Source organism: Onychomys torridus, chromosome 2 (assembly GCF_903995425.1).
Source record: "Onychomys torridus chromosome 2, mOncTor1.1, whole genome shotgun sequence".
Taxonomy (NCBI): domain Eukaryota; kingdom Metazoa; phylum Chordata; class Mammalia; order Rodentia; family Cricetidae; genus Onychomys; species Onychomys torridus.
In genome coordinates this window covers 161,487,343-161,514,259 of record NC_050444.1, presented here as the reverse complement: position 1 = coordinate 161,514,259, position 26,917 = coordinate 161,487,343, and the positions used below count along the sequence as shown (strand labels likewise).

General features: G+C 48.0%; 1 protein-coding gene across 2 annotated transcripts; it reads right to left on the bottom strand.

Moving 5' to 3' along the window:
- Nucleotides 1-777: 777 nt before the first annotated feature.
- Nucleotides 778-26,917, bottom strand: Slc2a5 (solute carrier family 2 member 5). 2 transcript variants are annotated; one of them, XM_036178876.1, is made up of 12 exons: nt 26,744-26,917; nt 20,799-20,897; nt 20,199-20,359; nt 15,521-15,645; nt 9,729-9,881; nt 5,016-5,141; nt 4,743-4,930; nt 4,480-4,590; nt 3,658-3,759; nt 2,234-2,309; nt 1,624-1,751; nt 778-1,544 (listed from the first exon to the last, which is right to left on the bottom strand). In XM_036178876.1, the coding sequence occupies exons 1-12, from the start codon at nt 26,771-26,773 to the stop codon at nt 1,344-1,346; spliced, it is 1,500 nt and encodes a 499-aa protein (XP_036034769.1). In that variant the 5' UTR covers nt 26,774-26,917; the 3' UTR covers nt 778-1,343. The 2 variants fall into 2 exon arrangements, with proteins under 2 accessions (XP_036034769.1, XP_036034770.1); XM_036178877.1 differs by lacking the exon at nt 26,744-26,917 and having other exon boundaries at nt 20,795-20,851.

Here is a 26,917-nt window from a genome sequence, read left to right as displayed (position 1 = left end):
AAGGTTTGGACTGGAGAGTAGTTTCAGGGATCCCCTGGCTCCAGGTACTACTGTTCCTGTGAGCAGAATCCACAACGGTACCTCAGTCCTCACCTCCCAATTCTGACATCACCTCTCCCAGGCATTTGAGGAGTCCATCTTTCAGTGGTTCTGTGTTGCTCACATGTTGTAGTATGTCAAGGATGGCTCGATCATAGCATGTACCTCCTGCATGTCAGACTGCTCTTGCTGGTTGCATGACTTGATGCCATAAGAGTCTCTATTCTGTACCTGTAACAACTGCCCGACTCCCACAGCTGTCCCCATTGCCCTGACTGCTGCCATGCTGAGAAGACAGCATATCCCATAGCATTTCCTTCCTCATACCTCAAGGCTTTCTCTACACTTCTGTAAACTTCTGTAATCTCTCTCTCTCTCTCTCTCTCTCTCTCTCTCTCTCTCTCTCTCTCTCTCTCACACACACACACACACACACACACACACACACACACACACACTCCCACATCTCTAAGACTCCAGTTGATGTAAGGGGCCTCCCATCCTTTCCACTTCTCCTTCCTGCAGCTTTAGCCCCCTTGGTATTCACTGTGTAACTGCAGACAAGCAGAGCCCGACTTTATACATAACACCTCACACCCCTCACACCATTTGCAACTGTCACCCTTCAGCAGAGAGTGTCCAAGGGTCCCTCCATGCCCACTCCTGCCCTCAGGGACCATCCATCCTCAGCAGCAGGGTCACCCTGACAGCCCTCTTCAGAGAACTGGTATGTCCTGGTGAAAAGTGTCAGATCTCTTTATTGGTTATACAGAGGTATTCCACTAATGTTATCATCTACAGTTAATAGTTCATGCTCAGTTAATATCTTCCCAAGGTCTGTTCCCCAGCTTTGTGACACGCTGGGTCAGGATAAGGATGACGTCAATCCCGAGCGATCGCCAGTGACCTCCTTGGGTCACTGTGGTTCAGGGACCCCCGAGGCACATGGGAGCCACCAAAGGGTCAGCTTGACTGGTGTAATGTGGTCCTCCTGTCTGGTCCTGCCGGAACTGTTTTTATTAGAAAAGCTGTGTTACAGTGTACCTGTACCACAGTCACCTTAGCAAAGGTGAGGGACAGTGTTGCACGTGGCTGAGAGCCTGTGACTGGTCTGTGCTTAGAGACAGCAGAAAAGCACTAAAGGAGGTCAGATGTCCTCACTGGATGAGGGCTGCTGATGGGGCTGGCATTCCCTGCCAGGCTAGTCTCATTTCCAGTGTCATAGACAATAAGAAGACAGAACCAAAGTCCAGAGAAAAGGTCCATGCAGACCAGCTATCCTGGCTTGTGCCCTGGCTCTGCTGCTATAAAGAGACGTCAGGTGGAAGGTCTTTGAGTTCCTCCTTCTCTGGGTACACATCCGACACCTTGTTCTTCTTGGCAAAGATCTGGTTGATCTCAATGAATGACCTGCCCTTGGTCTCTGGGATGACCAGGAAGATGTAGATGGTGGTGAGGAGACATATGATTGCAAAGATGATGAAGCTGTAGGCCCCGAGGCCCACCTGTGGGAAGAGGGACCAATGAAGGAGGATGTGCCAGAAGGTTCTGGCTTGGTGGGTTGGGGGTTTGGGTCCCACTTACTTGAATGAATGGGAAGATGAGCCCCACAGTGAAGTTGGAGAGCCAGTGGACACTGCCCCCGATCATGAAGGCGGCTGGTCTGGAGGACTGCAGGAAGATCTCAGTGATGAGTAGGGCAGGGATGGGACCTGAAGAGGGAGTACAGAGGGATGAGAGAGAGATGTGAGAGGGAAGGGTGAAGAGAAGCGGGGATGATAGTTAGATTAGGGGGAGACACCCTCCCTGAAGGCAGAGTGACTCATAAAGGGGCCTTGAACCTGTGGGTGTTTTGGCACCCTGGTCACCTGGCCATGGGGGCAGAGAGTATCTCTAAGACACAGGACTTTGGGGAGTGGCTGAGTGAGGAAGCAAATGCAGTCATAAGGATGTTGGGTGTGATGCATGGCAGAGGCTCATTCTGCAGATCTAACACGGCAGTGCTTACAACCCAGAGACCCCAGCATCACCTAAATCCCCAAGTGACCAAGCCAGCCCCTTCTAGCCTGTACTAAAAGGAGCAAGGCAGAAGTCACTTGGGATGCATCCACCCTCCCTGGGGATTCTCAGAGAAGCTCCTGGAGGACCAGGATGTGGGGCATTGAACCTATGAGACCAGCCTAGAGATGCATACTGGGTCCCAGGGCATGTCCTATGACATAGACGATGACGCAGACGATGCTGACGTAAGGCATCCAGGAGATGGTGTCCTGTGGGTGGGAAAATGGGTAGTCAGCACCTGGCAAAGCAAAGACCTGCTGGGTCTGGAACAAGCCAGCAGTGACTCGGCTAGACCACATGATGAGATCTTAGAAGTCAGCTGAGAGGGGACTGGATTTGCTGAGGGAGGGGCACATGGTCCCTAGACACCTGACAAAGACTATACATGCTAAAACACACTAATTTTTGGTGCCTAGTCCCTTTACTGTGGTAAAAACATAGGTTGGGAACAATATGGTGTTGTTCCTGAGCAGGGCCACCAGCACAGCTGGTACCTGCTGTGACAAGCTTTTTCTGAAAACGCCTCTAGCCTTCAAGGGGCTGAACTTTTGCTGGACCCTGCAGCTAAGTTACTAATAGGCCTTGAGATCATTGATGACTGTGTACTTAACATGCTCTCCTGCTGTGTGTTCCAGCTGTATAAGTTTATTCTCCCATCAGTACAACAATATAACCAAGCTGACTATATCTTGATTTCCTATGCAATCAGCTCTTCCAACCTAAGCTAAATGCATAGCTTTAAATCTTCAGATATGTACTCTTCTATGCTGTCTTTCCATGCTTCTGTGCACATGTGTGAGTGTGTGTGTGTGTGTGTGTGTGTGTGTGTGTGTGTGTGTGTGTGTGTGGTGGTAATCATTAGCTGAAAGCAGCCAACAGGTTAAAAGCAAACTTGAACAACAAATATCTCACACGTGTTGGAAGTAAAATGTGGATATAGGTTGATAATATCTGTATGTGACTTTGAATGCTATTCTCGGCCAGTTAGGGGTCAGTAAACAATGTCTTCCCTTATAAAACTCTGTTAAAAAATTCTGTAAAATAGTCAAGCGGTGGTGGCGCATACCTTTAATCCTAGCATTTGGGAGTTCAGGGAGACCAGGAAGTCTGATCTACATAGTGAGTTCCAGGACAGCCAGAGCTATGTAGAGACCCTGTCTGAAAGAGAGAGAGAGAGAGAGAGAGAGAGAGAGAGAGAGAGAGAGAGAGAGAGGGAGGGAGGGAGGGAGGGGAGGGAGGGAGGAAGGGAGGAAGGAAAAAGAAGAAAGAAAAATATCCCTCATTCCTTTCCAATCTCACAGTGTTTACTGTGCTGTTCAATAAATATAGATCAAAGCCCTTTGTTAGGGACACAGATATCAGACACACACAGGCCACAGGTCACAAACTGCAGACCAGAGGAAGACACAGGGAGAGAAGTGGAGAATTCAAATTTGGGTTCACACATGGTTTAAAGTACCACAAGAGGAAGTCTCTTTCTGCCCCGTGTGACACCCGTGCAGTTTGGTGCCTTCTCTGAGGCTTCTTTAAATGGGTGATTGTCACAGCATTCTTTACCTGCAGAGCCAGAGCGGCCGTCAGCACGACGCAGGCAGTGAGGCAGGTGGAGAAGCCCAGGAGGAGCAGAAGTCGCCGTCCCCAAAGCTCTACCACAAATATCTGGAGGTGTGGGAGGGAGAAAGTGGGGTTCTAGAGCTAGTGCCCCATGTTACCCCTGCGGGACAGAGCACCCCTGCCTGGGGCTGCCATCATGGGAGCAACCTCACTATCCCTCAGCCAACTGCTGAGGTGTCAGGAGGAGTGTGTGCCCAGCCACCAGTGTGTACATGCATGCGCAGAACATGTGTCCTTGGGTGGCCAGTGGAGAAAGAGGTCCAGCTGAATCACTCTTAAATGAGAGCCCAAATTAAGGGCCTGAGTCCTGTGACTCTAAGCTCCTGCAAGGAAGAAGCCAGGCACTGGAGTCAACTTGAGAGGGTCTGCCCACGTGGAGGCCTGGCTGGCTCCTCTGAACAGGGGGACAAGTATCACTCAAGTACTACCTCAGCAGTGAGTCATGAGCTCCTTGTTGGGCCACTGAGTTATCCTGTGCAGAGACTCTCTCCATTTCTGCCACGCTCAGCAGCCCCAGATAGAAGAGGTCAGAGCAGAGTCACTGCACACAGTGGGAGCACCTGGAGTAAGGTTTGGGCCTCTGCTTTTAGGGGTCCATGGCTGCTCCCCACCATATGGGGATGTCCTCATAGCAGAGCTTTGAGGCTGGGGCATCAGGGCCCAAGGGGCATGTTGCATACTTTAGGCCCCAGATCCCTCCAAGGTTAGGACCTTCTTCACTCTACCCCCGGTGGCTGATAGGACCACAGCCTCATAGACACTCACCGTGACAATGGTCATGAACACATTGACTGCCCCTGTCCCAGCAGTCACATACTGGATGTCATTGGTTTTCACACCTGCGCTGAGGTAGATCTTGTCAGCGTAGTAGTAGATCTGGAAGGCAACCATGGGTTTGGCAGAGGGCCTCAAAGGTAGGGTGGCCAGTGGCCCACTGCACACCAACCCCTCAGAGCTATATGCAAGAATCGTTGTCGGCACCTGGTCACACACTGCCTGCTGCCCCTAAGCCCACAGGCTGTCCATACCGCGTTCACTCCTGACAGCTGCTGACCAGCCATGAGGACAATGATGGAGATGAGTTGCCAGCGCAGGGACTGCATCTTGAACAACTTCCACACGGAGATAAAGCCCGCTGCCTTCTCGGCCTCGTCCTCCCTCCGGATCTCCTCCATTTCTAGGGTTACATCCTGCCAACCTCGAAGCCTCTGCAGGGCTGAGGGAGAGATGAGCAGAGGGCGTGAACTCAGAGCTGAAGAGCCTGGGGATCCAGGGTGAAAAGGAGACCACATAAACCTCACCTTTCTTGGTGGCTGACTCGTCTTGCTTCTGAATCAGCAGGTAGCGGGGGCTCTCAGGGAAGAAGGGCAGCAAGAGGACCTGTAAGGCTGCGGGGACTCCAGTCAGCCCCAGGAGGATGGGCCAGCCTGCAAGCAAGGGTCGACTGTCACCGAAGCCTAGGGGCCTGGGGCCCTTTCCTCTAGCCCCTGCACGTGCCAGGCACGCTGCACCATTCCCCTGAGGCAGGACACAGCTCTGTGAGGACAATGCTTGACTATTTCAGTGGTTGTGTGGTGGCTATTTACACAGGGGTTAAGGCATAACCACTCCACACCATGAGGTGGGCAAACAACAGCACCTGATGATTCCAAATGTGGGCAAGAATGTGGTGCCAGTGGGAAGCCTCCATGTGTTATCTATCACACAGACCTGCATTGTCCACCAGGGACCAGATGCGGACTGAGACCAACACTGTGATCCCTCTCCAGGAACATGTCCAGAGAGGCTTGTGGGGGGGACACAAGGACAGTTAAACTGGAGTGGTCAGAGCAACTGGGAAACAAAACCAGGAGCAGTACGGATGCCCATTATAGTCCTCATGGGATGGACAGACACAGAGGCGGTTCTGTGGTTCTAGAATGTTATTCAGTACCGCGACAAAAACAGCAAAGACCTGGAAAGATCTGTCCAATGTAATATGGAGCGTAAAAACTCAATGTTCAATGACCTTACATCAAGTTCAGAAGCAGATAAAATCAACCCTACCATCTCGAAACGTGACGAGCCTGGACCAAAGAAAGAAAACAACAAGGGTATATGTCAGCACACTGGCACCCCACCCCCAAGCCCCGGGAAGGGAGGTGTTATTAATGGGCACACAGCAGCTCTTGGGGGCTGACGCAACTCTCTCTTGTCCTGGGGAATGGTCACAGTGTCTGGTTTCTTTCTCTCTTCTTTATGTTTACTAGGGATCATACATGATGTGTTCACAATAAAAATAGCTAAATGAAGAGGCTGGGCATGGCTCTAAGGCTAAGGGCATTTGCTGCTCTCACAGAGGATCTGGATTCAGTTTCTTGTTGTAGAATATTGTTGTAACTGGACAAAGGTGTGTTACATGTGTTTATGCTGCATTTGTTTAACAATGTAAGGACGTGTGGCATTTAATTATGTGAAAATAAGACATACAGAAGGAAGGAAGGTAAGAAGCCCTGAGGCAAAAGGTGAAGAGAAACAGGTTAATTTAAGTGAAAAGAGCTAGCAAGAAATGAGCCTGAACTAGGCCAAGCATTCATAACTAATAAGTCTCCATGTCATGATTTGGGAGCTGGTTGGTGGCCTAAAGGAAAAAGCCTGATACAGGGGATCTCGTGGCCTCTTCCGGTGCCTGTGGGCACCAGGCACGCACATGGTGCACAGACAGACATACTAGTAGGCCAGACGCCCATTTGCAAGAAACAAAACAAGAGCAAATGACCACAAAAGCAAGCAAACAGCTCCGTCTCCTGCCTGAGGAATGTCTCTGGCTTGCTTCCTTCTCCTGTGCTCTGGGCCAGTGACATCACGGATGTCCAAATGCACCATTTATCTGAATGCCAAGAACCAACCTAACTGCCTGTCACAAATTAACCATGCCCTCCCTAAAGCACCCAGTGGGGTGGGTTCCAGACCAGCCCCATGTTACATGCACAGACACTGATTCAAGCAGAGTCTTCCTGCCTCAGTCTCCTGAGGGCTGGGATTATAGACAGGCATCATGATGCCCAATGTAAGTGCATTTTTGGTTTTGAGCTTTTACATTTTCATTACATGTATTTATTTTATGATACGTGTGTGTGTGTGTGTGTGTGTGTGTGTGTGTGTGTGTGTGTGTGTGTGTGTGTAGAAGAGGGAGGGAGAGAAATACCTCAGAGCTCACATTCAGATCAGAAGCAATTTGTGATGTCACTTCTCTCCCTTTACCATGTGCGTCCTCTGGTCATCGAGCTGGTAATGGGTGCCTCTAACCATTGAACTGGCCATTTTTCTTTTTTTTTTTTTTTAAAGAAAATAGGTGTAGCTCAGGCTGGCTTCAAACTTACTCTGTATCTACAGCTGACTTTGAATTCCTGAGTCTCCTTCTTCTACCCTCTGAGTTCTGGGGTTACAGACATGTGTCATTGTGTCTAACTTCCCTGGCCTTTTATAGTTGATCCCATAAAAGAGAAACAGGCCAAGGGTACCCTCATTTGGCTGTAATCAAGGCACATGTGAACCTCTGAACCTTCACCCTGTCCCCAATCCATTGCTTCTGGCCAAGAAATCGGCTTCTATCTTCTAGAATTTGAGCGTCATCTGATATTAAGTTCAGCTGTGGCCTCACTACTTTCTTGGCTGGAGCATCCTCCTCCTGCCATCCCTCTGCTGGCCCTTGATCAGAACCAGGGCCCCAGGTTATCCTGGGACCCTGTGCCTATCCCCCTGCCCTGTCTGTAGCAAGAGCTGCTGTTGCATCTCCCACGGGAGCCATAGTTACCAGCCGCTGGGCCCTTCCTCCCAGGCCCTACCTAACTGTCACTCTCCTCACGGGAGTCACCGAAGATCCCCAGACACTAACCCAGATCCTACTTCTCACCCTTGAGCACAAGTGTGCAACCTTGATCCTGGGGTTACTTCTTCCCATGCCTCCTCTGACTTCATGCCTGTTTGCCATCCCTGTTTGAGCAAAGCCGTTGTCTTATGCCAGGGATCACACTTGAGACTCTAATATGGGGAAGGTCAAACCCCACCCTTGCACTACAGGAGAGTCACAGAGAAGGGTGGAGGTCTAACATGCCACCCTTTTGAAGTTCCCTACAAATACAAAGGATTTTGACACTTTTGTCTCTTTTGCCCAGGTCTAGAATGTTCTCTCCTTGGATTGGACTGTACCTGCCCTCCTGCTCAATGTAGTGCAGTGCAGAGATTGACTCCTGGCTTTGAGTCCTGCTGGTTGTGGTGCCCTGAGACTCAACCCTAGACCATTCATTTTGGGTCTCTCTCTCTCTCTTTTTTTTTTTTTTCCCAGAGCTGAGGACTGGACCCAGGGCCTTGCGCTTGCTAGGCAAGTGCTCTACAACTGAGCTAAATCCCCAGCCCGTTTGTCTTTTATTTCCTTTTATTTTTCAAGATTTACTTATTATGTACACAGTGTCCTGTCCGCATGTATGCCTGCATGCCAGAAGAAGGCGCCAGATCTCATTATAGATGGTTATGAGCCACCATGTGGTTGCTGGGAATTGATCTTAGGATCTCTGAAAGAATAGCCAGTGCTCTTAACCTCTGAGCCATCTCTCCAGACCCTTTTGGGTCTCAGCTCCTAGGGAGAATGTAGCACTTGACAGAAGTGTCCTGGACACATGCAGTCCTGATGGAAAGACAGAGGGGTGTGGCAGAGCAACACAGAGCAGGCCCAAGCTGCAGGGTGAATCTTAACAGGACCTTGGACAAATTTCCAATCTGCTGAGTCTCAGTTATGGGCTTATCTGTAAAATGGGTGTAGAGTACATGATCTCCTGGGACTGACTGCCAGGGGAAGAAATGAACTACTGCAGAAGACATGGCACCTGGGGCCATGGCAAGCAAGTGCTACGTCCTGACTGGGGTGATCATTGAGACTGGTCTCCTTCTCAGAAGCTCAAGAATCAGAAAGAAAGATAAGAAGGAGGGGAAAGAAGAGAAGATAGGCGGGTAGGGCTGGGCTCCATTGGTAGAGTATTTGCCTAGCATGTGCAGAGTTGTTAGGAAATATTATCTTAAGGTGTATTACTTTTGTTTATGTTGCATTTGTTTAACTCTGTGAAGCTGTGTTACTGTGCCTGTGTAAAACACCTGATGATCTAATAAAGAGCTGAACAGCCAATAGCAAGGCAGGAGAAAGGATAGGCAGGGCTGTCAGGGAGAGAGAATAAATAGAAGGAGAAATCTGGGAGGAGAGATCTAAGATCTAGGAGCCAGAGCAGGAGGAAGACTCCAGGAGCCAGCCACCCAGCCACACAGCAAGCCATGGAGTAAGAAACAAAGAAAAGCATACAGGAATAGGAAAAGAAAAGCCCAGAGGCAAAAGATAGACAGGATAATTAAAGTTAAGAAAAGTTGGCTAGACACTAAACCAAGCTAAGGCTGGGCATTAATAATTAAGAATAAGCCTCCACGTGTGATTTATTTGGGAGCTGGGTGGCGGGCCCCCCAAAAGACTAAAAACCCCCAACAACACAGAGGGCTATGGATTTGGTCTTCAGCCCTGCATGAAACAGTTGTGGTTTTACACACCTGTAATCTCAGTACTTGTGGGGTAGAGACAGGAGATCAGGAGTTCAAGGTCATCTTTGACTACAAGGTGAATTCAAGACCAGCCTGGGTTACATGAGACTATGTCTCAAAAACGGAAAAAAAGTAGCCCAAGACTCAAGACAAAGAGGAGGTAATGATGCCATTTATAAGTTATTGTGTGCTTCCAAGTGTGTGGACAGTCACTTAGTAGTCAAGGGACATAGGCCCTTCCTGTTCAGGTGAGACACCTTGCCATCTCCTAAAAGAAATGTGTCACCACATGCTTGTTCAGGGCCCACAGTGTGCATGGTGGGCTAGGGACAGATCATGGCAACAAGGATAGTCTTCATTGGACAGAACAGGGAAGTCAGCAGGCGGTAGTTTCCAGTAATGGCAGTAGGGGTTTCGGGGGACAGAGGGCAGGGGCAGGGCTCTGTTCTCACCTTCCTCATTTGCCAAAACATTCCGAAAGCCAAACAGCTGGGCCACAAGGATGCCGACGGTGATGAAGAGCTGGGGTACCACCCCAAGAGCCCCTCTCAGGTTTTTAGGGGCCAGTTCCCCTAAGTACATAGGGACCACATTGGAAGACAGACCTGAAGGAGAACCGAAATAAGAATACAACCAGGAAAGAGTCTTGGAGAGACAGACTGTGTCTTTAAGGACCCACCCTACTTTACCAAGCACACTCTCTAGCCCAGCCCTCCCTTCAAATGGGAATAACTCAGCTGGTAATGAACTTGCTGTGCAGCCATGAGGACCTGAGTTCAATTCCCACACAAAACTGGGTATGGGGGTACACACTGGTAATCCCAGTGGAGGGGCTTGGGGAGGCAGATCTCTGGAGCTTGAAGACCAGCCAGCTTTCAATGAGCTCCAAGTTCATTGAAAGACCCTGTCTCAGAAAATAATGTGTAGAACTCCTGAAGAATAACATCTGACGTGAACCTGTAGCCTCTATACACATGTGCACCCCGCCTCGCATACAGCCTCCCATAACACAGTGAATGAATGACCTCACACACAGCCTCCCATTACACAGTGAATGAATGACCTCACACACAGCCTCCCATAACACAGTGAATGAATGACCTCTCACAGAGCCTCCAATTACACAGTGAATGAATGACCTCACACACAGCCTCCCATTACACAGTGAATGAATGACCTCACACACAGCCTCCCATAACACAGTGAATGAATGAATGGCCCTTGCAAACACCTCTTCTAATTTTCAGTTCCTTAAACTTCAATAAAGAAATGGCATCAGAGACGTTCCTAATAGGAGTGTTTGCTTCTTGACTGGTGTCAGCCTGGCCAGGCCCTGTGTCCTTGCTTTTGACTGGCCCGGGTCTCAGGGAGAGGATTAGACATGCTCCTCTCCTTTGCCTCAGGGAGAAAAGAAAAGAACACCCCTGTCCACCAGATTACTTTCTGGGGACAGCACATCACACAATAAACCTCTGCACAGAGCCCTTTCCACACACATACCACAAGCTACATTTGTTAGTTTGCGTGAAGTAGTGGCTCACACCTTAATCCCAGCACCCGGGAGGCTGAGGCAGGAAGGCCAACCTGGGATACAAAAGGACACCATGACTTAGAAAAGCTTCAAATGGGTGGCAAGTTGACTGAGTAGTTAAGAGCACTTGTTGTTGCAAAGGATCTGGGTTCAATTCCCAGCACCTACATGGAAGCTCACCACCTTCTCAGGCACAAATGTAGTGCACAGACATACATGCAGTCCACTTATATACATATAGTAAAAATAAATCTAAAAGAAGCATGTCTTTAATCCCAGCACTCAAGAGGCAGAGGCAGGTGGATCTCTGTGAGTTCAAGGCCAGCCTGGTCTACAGAGAGAGTTCCGGGACAGCCAGAGCTATTACACAAAGAATATCTGTCTTGAAAACAAACCAAAATAAAACAAAACCAAGAAAAGTCTAAAAATGTAAAAAAAAACAAAAACAAAAACAAAAACCACAACAAATTTCAGTATATATCATTGAAAATCTACATCTCTGCAATTTATGTAATGCTGGGCTACTTTGAACCCCACTATTTAATCTTTAAAACAATTTTATTGTTTTTAGTAATGTAGTTTTGTGTGTGTGTATGTGTGTGTCTTCATGGGCATGTTTACATGAGCACAGATGTTCTCAAAGGTCAGATGTGTCAGCTCCCCCAGGAACCGGAGTTATAGGTGGTTGTCAGCCTTCCAACATGGGTACTATGAACTGAACTCAGACATCTCTCCAGCTCCCAACTATTTAATCCCATAAAATTTCCCATCATATCAAAACATGACTCTTTTAGGAATAGATGAAGTTGGGGCTGGTGAGATGGCTCAGTGGAAGAGAAGACCCTAGAGTTGGATCTGGGGGTTTGTAATGTCTGCATTCCTGATGGCCAGGGAAAGCCTTTAGCCTTCTTGCCAAGGAGTCAATCAACAGCGAACCCATGAACCGTGAGCCTCTAGAAGCGGAGACTCAGCCACCCATGCTCCTCTCCCACAGCAGGGCTGGTTACTTATTCTCAGGGTGAGCTATGGTGTTGGGGTCAGTGGTCCCAGGGCACGAAGCCTGATCACACCATGACTGACTGTCCAGGTGTGAGTGAGAAGCTGAGCTCAAACATACGATGTCGCACCGCTGGGTCCAAGTGTGAGCTGAGGACCTTCCCAGGGCATCTCTGAGGTTGAAACTACTTTCGTTACTGTCTCAAGGTGTTCTTTGCCCTTTTCCTTTTTGACCTCGCTGGAGCACAGTGTGGAGTTTTCCAGAAGCCACTTGTCATCTACAGTTACAACTAACTGGACAGATTTGAAAATCAACCGTGCCTGTGATCATGCAGCAATGACCAGAGGCTTTCTGACCCAGGCCCCATCCCATAGCCTCTGGGCTCCTCCCTCCCACTGGCCATCCAGCACATGTCCCTGCCACCTGCTGTGCTGGTCATGAGGCCACTGGCCACGTGTACTGCATCTGCCACGCCATTCCCTTCCTGAACACCCAGAGGAGTTCACCCAGGTGTTTCTCAGTCCCAGGGATGGTGGTTGGTTTGGTATTTTTGTCGACTGTATTTATTTACTGTATAAATACAATTTATCATTTGTTCCATGAAGATGAAGAGAAAATCCAACTGTCTGCTGATAAGACAGACATTAAAGTGATTTGCAAAGATGTGAAATAAGTCACTCTTCTTACAAAACTTGTCTTAAAACATAAACATACCTTTTTTTTTTTTTTTTTTTGAGGCAGTCTTGGGTAGACCAGCCTGGTCTTGAGTCTTGAGCTCAGCACACCTGGCAATCATTTTGTTTTGTTTTCTAGCTGACTACTTTTTATAAAAACAAACAAACAAACAAAAACAAAACAAAACAAAAACCGTGTGTGTGTGTGTGTGTGTGTGTGTGTGTGTGTGTGTGTGTGTCCATACAACATACATGCCAAGACCAGAAGAGGACCTTGGGTCCCCTTGGTCCCAGTTGTGAGCTGTCTGATGTGGGTGCTGAGGAACTGAACCCAGGTCCTCTGCAAGAGCAGCAAGTGCTTTTAACCTCTGACCTATCTTTCCAGCCCTGTGGAGCACTCAATTAGTTCAAGAATGAAAAGAAGGGCTGGGGATTTAGCTCAGTGGTAGAGTGCTCGCCTAGCAAGCGCAAGGCCCTGGGTTCGATCCCCAGCTTAAAAAAAAAAAAAAAAGGAATGAAAAGAAGTCCCAAGGCCAAGGCCAAAATCTGAGAACAGGGCCAGTAAGATGGCTCAGTGGAAAGGGTGATCACTGCCAAGACTGAAACACCAAGTTTGCAAGAAAAACGGATTTTGATCACAAACAATGGAAGAAGAAATGGACTCCTATAAATCATTCTCTGGTCTCCATATGTGGGCCATGGCACATGAGTGCCAAAAAAATATGAGACAAATTGTTGACTAAAAGTATGCTTTTGAAACATAAAGGTTGGGGTCTCCCATCCCCCACAAAGGTCTTAGCCAGGTATGCTAGTGAGTGCCTAATAATTCTAGTACTTCGGGGCCTGAGGCAGAAGGATTGCTAAAAGTTTGAGGCCAGTGTGGGCTACAGAGGAGACCTTGTCTCAAAAGCAAACACAAACAAATGAAAACAAAACAATCGAGGTCTTGCTACATATATACAGTCCTAGCCTCAAACTGGTAATCCTCCTGCCTCAATGTGGCAAGTGTTAGAGTTGGTTAGGAGCCCTCATCTCCATAGGTTAGCATTTATTTGTGTGTGTGCTGTGAACAAACCCAGGGCTCTGATCTTGTCAGGCAACCGTTCTACCACTGAGCTATATTCCCAGCCCTCTTTTTACTTTTTTTTGGTTTTGAGATACAGTATGTCCAAGCTAATCGAAAACTCATTCTGCAGTTCAGGTAGAACTTGAACCTGAAATTCTCTTATCTTTGCCCATTAAGTAGCTGATATCATAGGTGTGTACCACCAGGCCCTGCTTAGGTTAAGATTTAAATTATGTTTATGTGTGTGTGTGTGTGTGTGTGTGTGTGTGTGTGTGTGTGTGTGCATGTGTGTGCAGGACTTTTAGCTGTGATTTATTGATTGGAGTTTATTACTTTATTATTATTGGAAACTCATCCTGAATGCTTATGATCAATGGGAAAGTGACTGCACTAGCTGACAACTTCTGGAGCTTTCTATTTCTTGAAAAGCTTCTGCATGGAAAACCAAAGGCAGAGCCAAGCCAGGTGAGGCCATGATGGCAGGGATGCTGTCCTGAAACTCTCAGGGGTGAGGGTGAGGGTGGGGCCTGGGGGTGAGACCGGGAGCAAGAACTCAGTGCTAAGTGAAGTTTGCCTCATGGCTAGTTTTCTCCTGATGTGGCTACTTCTCCCTCACCACCCTGTTTGGCAGTTCTTCACTTTGGCTGGCCTGAGCTAACTGCTATAGATCAGGCTGGCCTCAAACTCAGAGATCTATCTGTCTCCACCTCCTGAGTGCTGGAATCAAAGGTGTGAGCCGTCTCTGGCTCACCAGCTTGCAAACTTCTCTGCCTGCTAATGAGCTCTAGGGATTTGCTTATAGCCAGGCACCCCACATTAGGAAGGACACTCTGAGACCATTCAGAAGGAGATATGTGAGGGCAGAGGTCAGAAGGTGCCTACCTTGCTTCTGTAGGACCCCGAGAATTGGCAAAGCCACTCCTGGCTGGACACTGGGAAAGGCTGACTGTTGGGGAAGCCACAAGTGTGGCTTTAAAAGTGTCTCCACTTCTAAGCAATTAGGGGAGACCTTTCTAAAACTAAGGCAGCATATTCCAGAGAGCTTGGGTTGAGAAGACAGTGGGTGGGGGTTTACAAGCCAGTTTCACACATTGCCCTCCCCACAACAGGGTTTCTCTGTGTAACATGGCTGTCCCATCACTCTGTAGACCAGGCTGGCCTTGAACTCATAGAGATCCTCCTGCCTCCCTAGTGCTGGGATAAAAGGCGTGCACCACCACCGCCCGGCCCAAGTTCCACACCTTTTTTTAAGACCACAAACCACAGTTAAAAAAGTATGGAAATGGCCGGGCGGTGGTGGTGCACACCGATCTCTTGAGTTCGAGGCCAGCCTGGTCTACAAAGTGAGATCCAGGAAAGGCGCAAAGCTACACAGAGAAACCAGAGAAACCCTGTCTCAAAAAACCAAAAAAAAAAAAAAAAAAAGTATGGAAATGGATTTTTCAACTTGGTTCTCCCACACATGCACAGATGAACAATGACTGAGACAAAATTCCATGGAGTCTTATTGTTCCCATGACATAGGACAGTCTACTGTCACCCAAAGCTGCTGCTCACTAAGTTGACACCTCTACCCTCCCACCGACCGTTACTCTAGCCAATGCTGAGATACTGGAAGAAAAGGGATCAGACTGGAAGGACGCTTCTAAACTCAGGGTTTGTAGTTTGTTCTTACAAAGAACCACTTCCCGGGGCTGGGAATTGTGGCTCAGCGATAGAGTGCTTATCCAGCTTTCATGAGGTCCTGGGTTCAATCCCAGCCTTGGGAAAACAAAGGCAAAGACAGCTTTCCCTGCAGGAAGCCTCGCTGTGAAGTTTGGCCCACTGCCCACCCAGGGGAACCAGGCACAAACTCAAGTGCCTGCGGAGGGTCAGCTTCAAGCTCTGGGCTCCCAAAGGCCCCAGACGACACCAGATCCCTGAGAGTGGGTTCTGCCTCCTCCATGCTGAGCGGCACTGCAGCCAGGGTTCCTTACCTGCACATATTCCAACCATGAGCCTGGAAGCAATGATCAGCTCATATGACCTGGCCATTTTGCTGCACCCCATTAAGATGGCTGGCACGACAGAGAAGACGTTGTTGAATAGCAAGGCCCCTTTTCTGTAGAGGGGGTGGGAGAGTCAGGCTAGTGTAAGGATTCATTCATTCACTTCATCATTCACTCATGACTAATGCATGCAGTCAACAAACACTCTCAATGTCTACTCAGACCACCGTCCCCTAGTTACAGCAGTGAGTGTCACTGGAACCTGAAGCTAACAGAGTGCGCATCCTGCTGTGGAGCAAAGGACAGAGGGAAACGGACTCATCCGGACACAGTCAAGTCGATCTGCTATGGTGTCAGCGGGCTTCGGTTGCAGCATTCTGACGACTGTGGGTGTGGATCCCTGGAGCCCAGCGATTCACGCCAGACCTGGTGGCACAGTGTGGAGACTTTGTCTCAAAAATAAACAAGTCTTGGGGTGGCTTGGCTGGGAGAGTAGCTGCCTAGCCTGTGCTAAGGCCCTGATTCAGTTCCAGTGTGACAATAAAAAACAAAAACAAAAACAGAACATGTGGACTGGAGAGATGGCTCCATAGTTAAGACCACTCTGCTCTTGCAGAGGACCTGGGTTCGATTCCCAGGACCTACATGGCAGCTCACAAACATCTGTGGCTCCAGTTCAAAGGAACCGACACCCTCTTCTGGTCTCCTTGGGCATCAGACACACATGTAGACAAAACACCCAGACATATAAAATAAAGAATAAAAATTAAAAAACAAACAAATAAAAATGAATCAAGACACAGATTTTGTACCCTTTACGATAGTAATTCAATATGATAATGACAAAAAATGTAAAACTAGAACATTCTAGAAGTATAAAGTCTAGGTGGCTTCACAATGCACTTTTAGATGCAATACCAAAGTATAATGCATGAAAGAAAAAAAAATGGATGCTTAAAATGAAGAAAAAAGAGAGCTGGAAAACATAAGAATTGAAACAACAAAAAGCCAATATAGACAAAAAGAGAGGTTGCAAACAGCCTTAAGAAATGCCAAAATATGAGCCGGGTGGTAGTGGTGCACGCCTTTAATCTCAGCACTTGGGAGGCAGAGGCAGGCGGATCTCTGTGAGTTCGAGGCCAGCCTGGGCTACCAAGTGAGTTCCAGGAAAGGTGCAAAGCTACACAGAGAAACCCTGTCTCGAAAAACCAAAAAAAAAAAAAAAAAAAAAGAAAAAAAGAAAAGAAAAGAAAAAAGAAATGCCAAAATATAAGCTGATGTAAAAATATAAGAAACACAAGGCTGCTGGAAAGAGGTAAATAGAGCCGGCTCATGTCTTAAACTCCATAGCCATCTTAGGAGGCTGAGGCAGGAGGATTGCCATCTAAAACCCTGCCTCCAAAAAACAAAGCAAAAGGAGTCTGGATATTTCAGTGGTTCAGAGCACTATGTACTCTTCTGTGAGACCCAGGTTCGATTCCTGAAACCTGCATGGTGGCTCACAGCTGTCTACAGCTCCAGTTCCATGGGATCTAACGTCCTCTTCTGATTCTGTAGGCAACAGGCTCACACATGGTACACATACATACATGCAGACAACACCTATATACATAAAAATAAATTGAAAAAATATTGTTTGGGGGAATAAAAAGGTAAAACAGAAAACAAAACAAAACAAAACAAAAAACCCAACAAAACCCAAAACTGTCCAGAGAGGTTTCAACACAGCTTCAAGAAAAATGGACATATCCAGCTGTGTGCTGAAGATGCAGCTCAGTGATAAATTGCTTTTTTAGCATGCAGGAGGCCTTGGCTTTGACCACCACAACCTCAGAACCAAATAAAATAAGCAAACAAACAAAAGCCAACTAAAACTCATGTGTCTGTGTGTGCATGTGTGTATATGTGTGTATGTGCATACATATTTAAAATTGTTTGTTTGTTTTTTTACACAGGGTCTCTCTGTGTAACAACTCTTGCTGTCCTAGAATTCGCTTTGTATACCAGGAGGGCCTCAAATTCACAGAGAGAAGCCTGCCTCCCTCTGCCTCCTGAGTGCTGGGATTAAAGGTGTTTAAAAACAGTCATGTAGGCTGGCCTGAAACTTTAGACTTGCTGCCTCTGAAGTGCTGGGGTCACAGGAGTAAGCCGCCCTGCTCAGCTATGAATGCTTTGGAGAGTGTTTGGAACATAGACAACATCCCTAAATTAAGCCACCGTTGCTGTTTTTAAAATACCTGCAAATATTGTAAACACATAAGTGCATGCTGATTAAATTCCAAGTAGACAGCTTGGTGAGCAAGGCTGGGCCCCACCTGGGCAAGCGCTCACCAGCCTTGACCTGTGTCTGGCAGATCTGACTCAACCTGGGGCTCCTGGAGAAAGCGTGGGTTCAATACTAACCTCACAGAGTGATCTCAGGGTCTCAGATCCTCAATCAGAGGTTGAATACTTAAGGAAAAATTTCAAATGTTTACTTATATATTTAATTTTGTGTATAAATATTTTGTCTGAATGGATGTCTGTGCACTGCGTGCATGCCTGGTGCCTGTGGAAGTCAGAAGAGGACCTCAGATACCCTACAACTGGAGTTGCAGATGGTTGGGAGCCGCCATGTGGGTGTTGGGAACCAAACCTGGGTCCTGTGCAAGAGCAACAAGTGCTCTTAACCACAGAGCCATCTCTCCAGCCCCAAGGCTTTCCAAAAGTATGAAGAAGGAAGGTTCCAGATTGGTCTTGATTCAAGATCCTGACTGGGTCTCACTTTGTAGATCAGGCTGGCACTAAACTCCAGATCCTTTCTCCTTCACCTACCGAGTCCTGAGATTGTAGGATGCATGACTGCATACGGGCAGGTAATTCTGCCAGCGTCAAAAACACCGACGAGGAAGAAGCTTTTGGTTTGAGTGAGGCAAAGGACATGGAGCCCCTTGTCTTCCCTGGCACACAATGCTCATTCCTGGGGACTTCCCCAGCCACCCTTGTCTAGCTTCCCAAACATTAGTCATTTGAATGACCCCAATAGAAAGTAAAATTACCCTCATCTCATGATAAGAACTCGGTTTCAGGCCCATGTTTAAAAGCTGATGATGCTGGGCGGTGGTGGCGTACGCCTTTACTCCCAGCACTTGGGAGGCAGAGGCAGGCAGACAGATCTCTGTGAGTTTAAGGCCAGCCTGAGATACCAAGTGAGTTCCAGGAAAGGCGCAAAGCTATACAGAGAAACCCTGTCTCCGAAAAACCAAAAAACCAAAAACCAAAACCAAAACCAAAAACCAAAAAACAAACAAACAAAAAAAGCGCTGATGATACATATCTGTAAGTTTGGGGTAATAAAAATCTACCCACCCTCATGGGCCTGCTGGCACATGATTGCAATCCCATCAACTGGGAGGAAGAAGCAGGAAAATCAGGTGTTCAAGACCACCTTTGACTTTATAATGAGTATGAGGCCAACCTGGGCTACAGGAGACCCTGTTTCAAAAACAGAAACAAATGGGGGAGATGGTCCAGCCAGGAAAGTGCCTATGTGCAAGCTTGGGGACCTGCATGCCCAGCTAGGCACAGTGGTATGTGACTGTAGCCACAGCAATAGAGGTAGAGGGGTGGGGGCAGGGCAGCAGGGAAGGGTGCATTAAGACTGGCCTGCTGTGGGATGTTCTGTATGTCAAATGTGTTGCTCTGATTGGTTAAAATAAATGAAGTGCTAATTGCCCAGCAGCCAGGCAGGAAGGATAGGGTAGGTGGGACAAGGAGGAGGAGAATGGTGGGAAGTGGAAGACTGGATGGAGAAGCTGCAAGCCGCCAGCCGCCATGACAAGGAAGATGTAAGGCACCGGTAAGCCATGAGCCATGTGGCAATTTATAGATTAATAGAAATGGGTTAATTTAAGATAGAAGAAGTAGATAACAAGAAGCCTGCCATGGCCATACAGTTTGTAAGCAATATAAGTTTCTGTGTGTTTACTTGGTTGGGTCTGAGCGTCTATGGGCCTGGTGGGTGAGATTTGTCCTGACTGTGGGCCAGGCAGGAAAACTCTAACTACACTGGCCGAGTTCTGAAGGACACTGAGCAGCCAGCTAAGCCAGGTGGAGCAGCTTCAAGGTTTGGTGAGGTGCTGTCTTAAATAAGGGTGGGGCCAGCGGTGGCAGAGTGCCTTTCACCCCAGCACTCAGGAAGTAGAAGTAGGTGAATGTCTGTGAGTTTGAGGCCAACCAGGGCTACATAGTGAGACCCTATCTTTAAAAAAAAAAATGATGAAGGGATGGCCTAGTGGTTAAGAAGTCTTGCTGTTGTTGCAGAGGACCTGGGTTCTGTTCCCAGCACTCACAGCAGTCCTTAACGTCAGTTCCAGGGGATTCAGTGCCCTCTCTTGACCTCATTAGGCACCAGGCACACAGGCAGTGCACATACATACATGCAGACAGAACACTCATACACATAAAATAAAAATAATAAATCAATTTAAAAAATGTGAAAAGGAATAGAGGAAAGACACTCAACATTTACCACTAGCTTCCACAAGCACACATACATGTTTGTACTTGCACTAGCATGTTAGTGCTTACTTACATGCACATACTAACAACAGTAAGTACATACACACCACACACACACACACACACACACACACACACACACACACACACACACACACCAACTTACCTGCCCATCTTATTCACCAAGGGTCCAACCAGGAGAGAACCTATAAAGCCTCCAAAGGGGAACATGGACACCGTCATGGACCACATTAGTGTCAAGGAGAAGGAATCAAGGGTGTCCTGGGTTCTCTCCTTGAAGGTGTCATTGTAAAACTGCTGCATGAACTGGGGACAGAGGGAACAGACCGTCAGAGCAGCTGAGCTTGTTTTGCACAAAGAATTAATATAGGTGTTTAGCTACGGAATCGGGACAGCCCCATTGGAGATAGGGACAGAGCTGACTGGGTAGTGTGTGGATTGGAACACCCATGGGAAGAACTCTAGCAGGCCAACACTTGTGGTGTTTCTCACACCCTGGGATGGCTGCAGACTTCCAGATGGTGTGGCCACTGCCCTCCAGGTGACTCCACACACTGCCAAGCCACAGAAGGTATGTTCATGAGAACCTGAGGTCTGAGGACTTGGCCATTCACTTAACCTGAGGTTCTGAAGAGACTTTCCTCTCCTTTCCCGTAAGGGATTGGCTATGTTTGCTCCCTGAGGCACCTCTAAGCCCCTCCCTATGTCAGCAGCTATGGCTCACTTACCACAGTGACCTACCTACCTCTGACGGGGAGTTGACAGCAGCCACGTTGTACCCATATTGGAAGGATGAACCAAAGGCAGCTATCAGTGTTGCCAGAGCCAGCACCAGGGTCAGCTTCTGTGAGAGGTGGATGTCAGGAAGGGGTCAGGAGTGGTCCCTGCTGTATGGCCAGTGTGCACACAGCCATTCTAACATCACCCTTGGTCTTCCAGCTACTCTTTATTCAAAGACTGACCCACTGAGGCTAGAACAGGCTCTCATCCAGGCACACTCTTCCAACCCCCTGAGTCATCCAGACTGTTCTCCAGCTCCTCAGCTCAAACAATTCTCCTGCCTCAACCTCCTGAGTAGCTGGGACTTCCAGCAAGTACCTCTGCAACCGGCCCATTACAACTGGCTCCATACAGCTGCAGCTGGCCCTCTGTCGTGCTTTCCAAAGGATTCCTCACATACCAGGAGTGCCATGTGTGTGTGTGTGTGTGTGTGTGTGTGTGTGTGTGTGTGTGTGTGTATGTGTGTGTGTGTGTGTGTGTGTGTGTGTGTGTGTGTGTGCATCAGAAGCAGCTGTGTGTAGGTCTGTGCTTGTGTGCGCACCAGGGGCACCTGTGTGTAGGTCTATGTGTGTGCACCAGGAGCACCTGTGTGAGGGCCTGTGTGTGCATGTGTGCCTGGGGCCACATGTAGCAGCTTTTGAGGAGTTGCTTCTTCTTTCCCACTGTCACACAGGTTCCAGGCACCACGCTCAGGCCAGCAGCTTGCTGAGTGGTTTTACCTTCTGAGTCATCTAGACAGCTTGGTCCCTTCTTTACAGACAAAATCAACAGCCACATGGAGGGGACTTTTGTCAGCTGTGCTCACCACTGTATCTCCAGCACCTAGACTGATACCTGGCTTACTCGGCTGCTGACTGGCTGGCTGGCTGGGTGGATCGGACATTGACTGGGTCTTGTACATGCTAATAGAGCTTTCCACCACCACCTAGGGTTTGTGTTGTGTTGTGTTGTGTTGTTTTGAGACAGATCTTGTTAAGTTGTCCAGGCTGGCCTTGAGCTTTTGATTCTCTTGTCTCAGGCTCCTTGAGTTCCGGCATTGTAGGTGTGAACTATACTCTTTCTCTCTCTTCGAGACAGAGTCTCTCTACAACAGTCTTGGTTGTCCTGGAACTCACCATGTAGACCACACCAAGCTAGCCTTGAACTCACAGAGATCTGCCTGCCTCTGCCTCTGGAGTGCTGGGATTAAAAGTGTGTGCCATCACACATAGCCCATGGACTTTCAAGAACAGATCTTGATGATGGAAAAGTTCTTAGAAGAATTCTAGGCTTTCCTATCTCTGCCTCCAGCTCCAGAGATTTCTCTCAACCTCCAAGAAGTGAGCTGTGTGGTTTGGGGACCCTCACAGTAGAGGTATCTCTCTCTTCCTCAGAAGTAGGTCCCCAACAATCCCTGCTTTTTTAGATAAGGATCTAACAATGGATGCCATAATCCAAAAGAAAAAGTCACGGAGTCAACCCTAGGAGCATTCCTTCGATACTGACCTGCTGCTTTTTTTTCTTTTTTCAAAGGCTTATCTATCTATCTATCTATCTATCTATCTATCTATCTATCTATCTATCTATCTATCATTTATTCATTCATTCATTTATTAATTATGTATACAGTGCTCTGTCTGCATCTATGCCTGCATGCCAGAAGAGGGCGCCAGATCTCATTACAGATGGTTATGAGCTATCCTGTGGTTGCTAGGAATTGAACTCAGGACCTCTGGAAGAACAGCCAATGCTCTTAATCTCTGAGTCATCTCTCCAGGCCCCGACTTGCTGCTTTTAAAAACTAAATTTATAGCCAGTAGGTAGTGGTACATACACCTTTAGTCCCAGCACTCAGGAGGCAGAGGCAGGTGGATCTCTGCGAGTTCGAGGCCACCCTGGTCTACAGAGTGAGTTCCAGGACAGCCAAAGCTATGTAGAGAAACCCTGTCTTGGGAAAAAATAATAAAAATTATTTTAATTATGTGTATGTGTGTGGGTCTGTATGTGGGCATGTGCACATGAATATAGGTGCTCAAAGAGGCCAGAAGTGCCAGATCCACTGGACCTGGACTTACAGCTATGAGCTGCCCAATGTGGGTGCTGGGGATTGAACCTGTGTCCTTTGGAAGAGCAGCAAGCACTCTTAATGCTGAGCCATCTCTTCAGCTTCTTGTCTGATGTTTAATTCTCTGAGGAGGAGTGTAGATCATGAGACCACATCCTACCTATGATACCAAAACTGACCAGTTTTTGTCCCCAAGCTGGGTCCTTCCTCCTTCTCCCACTGAGCACCAACAAGCAATGAAAAGGCTTTTAGTCTTGGCCAAAAACAGAAGTGGGGGAAAGATTTACAAATTAACCCCCCTTTACCCATTACTTTGAGATGGGTAGAGGGTTTCATTAAGTTGACGAGGTTGACCTTGAACTCTCTGTAGCCCAGGCTTCCACTGAATCTGTGTTTCTTGTGCTCCAGTCTTCCAAGGAACAGGCAGGTCTGGCTTTTCTTTATGGTGTGCAGCGTAGTGTTTACACACACTTTGTAAAATGTAGCACAGTCATCTCATCACTACACTCGCCACCACACATAGTTACCTGTTGTTCAAATCTTGGATAGTCTTTTAATAAAAACTCCAGAGCCTGACATCAGGATGAAAGCTGAAAGATCAGAGAAGCAGAGCAGCCAGCCACTAGTTCTTACCTCTTAAAAATCCTCAGCCTAAAGAGTGAGTTCCTGTTTCCTCACGCCTTATATACCTTTCTCTGCCCTGACATATCACTTCCTGGGATTAAAGGTGTGTGTCCTTCCCAAGCAAAGGCGTGAGATCTTAAGTGCTGGGATTAAAGGTGTGTGCCATCATTGCCTTGCTCTGTGTCTCTCCTATACTGGATCAATCTCATGTAGCCCAGGGTGGCCTTGAACTTATACAGAGATCCAGACGGATCTCTGTGTTCTGAGTGATAGGACTAAAGATGTGTGCCACCACTGCCTGACCTCTGTGTCTAATCTAGTGGCTGGCTTTTTCCTCTGATCCTCAGGCAAGTTTATTAGGGTACACAGTACATCAGCACAGTTACCTTTGCCTATGTGTGCGGCTAAGACATATAAAATGCACTCAGTGACTCTCAAGTACCCAAGGAGAGCTAGCTGCAATCAGTCTGGCCAGCGAGCTGCACATCACCAGCTGCAATCACAGGCCCTGAGGTGCAGCTCCAGGGCTTGCTCATCCCACCAACAGAAACTTCGCACTCTTGAGCAGATTGCCCATTACCTCTTCCCCAGGCCCCTGGCAACCGCTCTTCTGGGCTGCACCCACATCTGCTAATGCAGCTTGTGTCTTTCTGTACCTGACTCTGCCACTCCGCGTGCCCACCCAGGCACAAAGCAATAGGACTCCCTTTATTTTTGAGAGCGATTAACTACATCTTTACATGGTTGAACCCTACGTCACATGAGTTACAGTCTCACCTCAGCTTTCTTTTTCTTTTTTCCTCCCTTCAAGGAGAAGGAGGAAAAGAATTTGGAGCTAGGACGTAGCTCAGGGACAGGGCAATTGCTGAGCATGGATGAGGCTCTAGACTCCCTCCTCAGCATCCCACTCTCTCCAGATTACTGGGGAAACATCCTGAGACTTAAGTAAAGTACCCACCATTGGGGCTGACCCTGCTGGGTTGATTCAAGAATACAGGGAAGGAGGCTCCCCCAGCCCCAGCTGATCTATAGCAAGTGTCATACATGGGTGGGCTCATTAGTCAGTTAATACAGAACAATGAGGACCTAGGGAGGTCAGACAGCAAGGGATACCGTCCAGGACACTAAAGTAGCTGTGGAGAGACACTTCACAAAACATTGTCCTCATTGTCCAAAGCACTAGTTTGTAGGAAAAAGGAGAGATCTGTTCAACAGTTCTTAAGTAGTTTTGAGACCTGAGCTGTACAGCTACTGAGAGATAGCTGGGGCCTACTGCTGTCTGGCATCTTCCCAGAAGACCACGCGGCCTCTGCCCCTGGCTTCTAATCCCCCAGGCTTCATGCCTGGCTTCACGCCTGGACGGACAGTCGAGCCATGCCCCATGCTAGTGGCTGCCTGGGTTGCTTCCCTCCACCGAGAGTCATCTGCAGAGTGCACCCTGTGGGGACACCCCCATTCTTCCCTTTTCTCCTTAAGCAGCAGGCACAGCATCTCTTGTGACCCCGGACTTCATCTTCTTAGCCTCAGGTGCCTTCCTATCAAATACAGGTGATGGCACTTGACCTGTCAGACACTTTCTCAGCCGTGACAATCCCAGACAGGTGGCATGGCATCACAGGCCTGTAATCTCAGCCACCTGGGAGGCTGAGGGAGGAGGATCACAAGTTCAAGGCCAGCTTAGACCATTTAGAGAGCCCCTAGTTTAAATTGAAAGGGAGAAAGTGGCTGGGGGTGTAGTTCAGTGGTAGAACACTTGCCTAGCATGCAGGAGGCTCTGGGTTAAGTTCCCAGCACTGGAAAAATCAACAAACAAAAAAACAAAACGAGATAATCCAAGTGAAGTCCCTGGGTAAAGACTGAACTGGTGATTCTGGGTTGCAGGGAGGGGTTGATTCTGCCCTCTGGAGGACATTTTTTGTTGTTGTTGTTTTGGTTTTTCGAGACAGGGTTTCTCTGTATAGCTTTGCACCCTTCCTGGATCTCGCTCTGTAGACCAGGCTGGCATTGAACTCACAAAGATCCACCTGGCTCTGCCTCCCAAGTGCTGGGATTAAAGGCGTGCACCACCACCACCACCACCACCACCACCACCACCACCACCACCGCCCGGCCAGGACATTTGTTTATCATACCAGAAATAAAATGAGGAGAAGCTGGGAGTTCATCACTCTAGACAGTCCCAGAGATAGCCCATGCCCAGTGTCAATAGTGAGGTCACCTGCTCCATAGGATAAACCAAGCAGAATATGGACAGGAGCATTCCCTGCTGGCCAGACACTTCCTGTGCACTGGCTGACTGTTCTGGCACCAGGAGGGGAGTGGCTATCAGTCCATCTTGTAGGTGAGAAGACACTAAAAGAGTTAATAAGGTGAGATGCCACACACCTACAACCTCGCACTTGGGAGGTGGAGGCAGGAGGATCAGGAGTTTGAGGCCAGCCTCAGTGGTACAAACTGTCTCAATAACTAAATTACTGCAATTAAATACCTGGCCAAATTCTTAGCCACGGCTCAGAATAGCAGGCACTTCTCCGTCCCAAACCCACTCCCGCTCTACACGCTGCAGACCTTGCTTCCAGACCATATGTCTTACAGGCCTCAATAAATAATATTTTACCCAAATGCATGCTTCTCTCCACCCACTTATGAGCAAATGCTACTAGGAAATGCATTATTAAAATTGAATTAAAAATTTAATTATTTAAAAAATTTAAAATGCAAATTCCTTGAAAGTGGACATTGATCGATTCATGTTACCTTCTTGGGACTGCAAGTTTTTCTCAAAGAAATCTACACCTAGCCCACAGCTACACTGTGTGTTTGGAACAGAAGAAAAAAATTTAAAAAAATTTTTTGAGACAGGGTCTCTATCCCAGGCTGACTTTGAATTCCCTTTGTAGCTGAGGTTAACCTCAAACTCCTTACCCTCTGACCTCTACTTCCAAGGACACACCTGGTCGAAACTCCGGACTTCACGCATCCTAGGTGAGCACTCTACGAGTTGAACCACACCCCCAGCCCAGTTATTTCTCAACAGCTGTTCCAGTACCATGATTCCTAGTGGGTATCTGTCTTTAAACATCACACTTCTACTCTAAAGCCGTTGGTGGGCTTCTGAGCAAGCGGCCCTTTCCAGACAGTGCATCCAGCTGAAGGCAGGCTCTGCAACATCAGAGCCCCGGGGATTTCCAAGGACAGCTGAGCAGGTCCACAGCCCTGGCCGCTACCAGCCACACACTTACCCCTTCCTTTTCTCGATCATCTTTCTCCATTGTTGCTCTGCAAGGGCAGCCTACAGCTCAGCTCCTCAAAGTGCCAGCTGTGCCGTGTGGAGAGGGAAGATATTTAGATTGCACTTTGGTCATGCCAACTCCCAGTCAGTTGCATTTTTATTGCCAGTCTAAATCAGAATAACC

Coding starts and splice junctions, on each gene's coding strand:
- Slc2a5 (XM_036178876.1), bottom strand. CDS start 26,773: ATGGAGAAAGATGATCGAGAAAAGGAAGGG. Junction 4,591..4,742: donor AGCTGTCAGGAGTGAACGCG/GTATGGACAGCC, acceptor GTTGCCTTCCAG/ATCTACTACTACGCTGACAA. Junction 3,760..4,479: donor TGTTCATGACCATTGTCACG/GTGAGTGTCTAT, acceptor CCACACCTCCAG/ATATTTGTGGTAGAGCTTTG.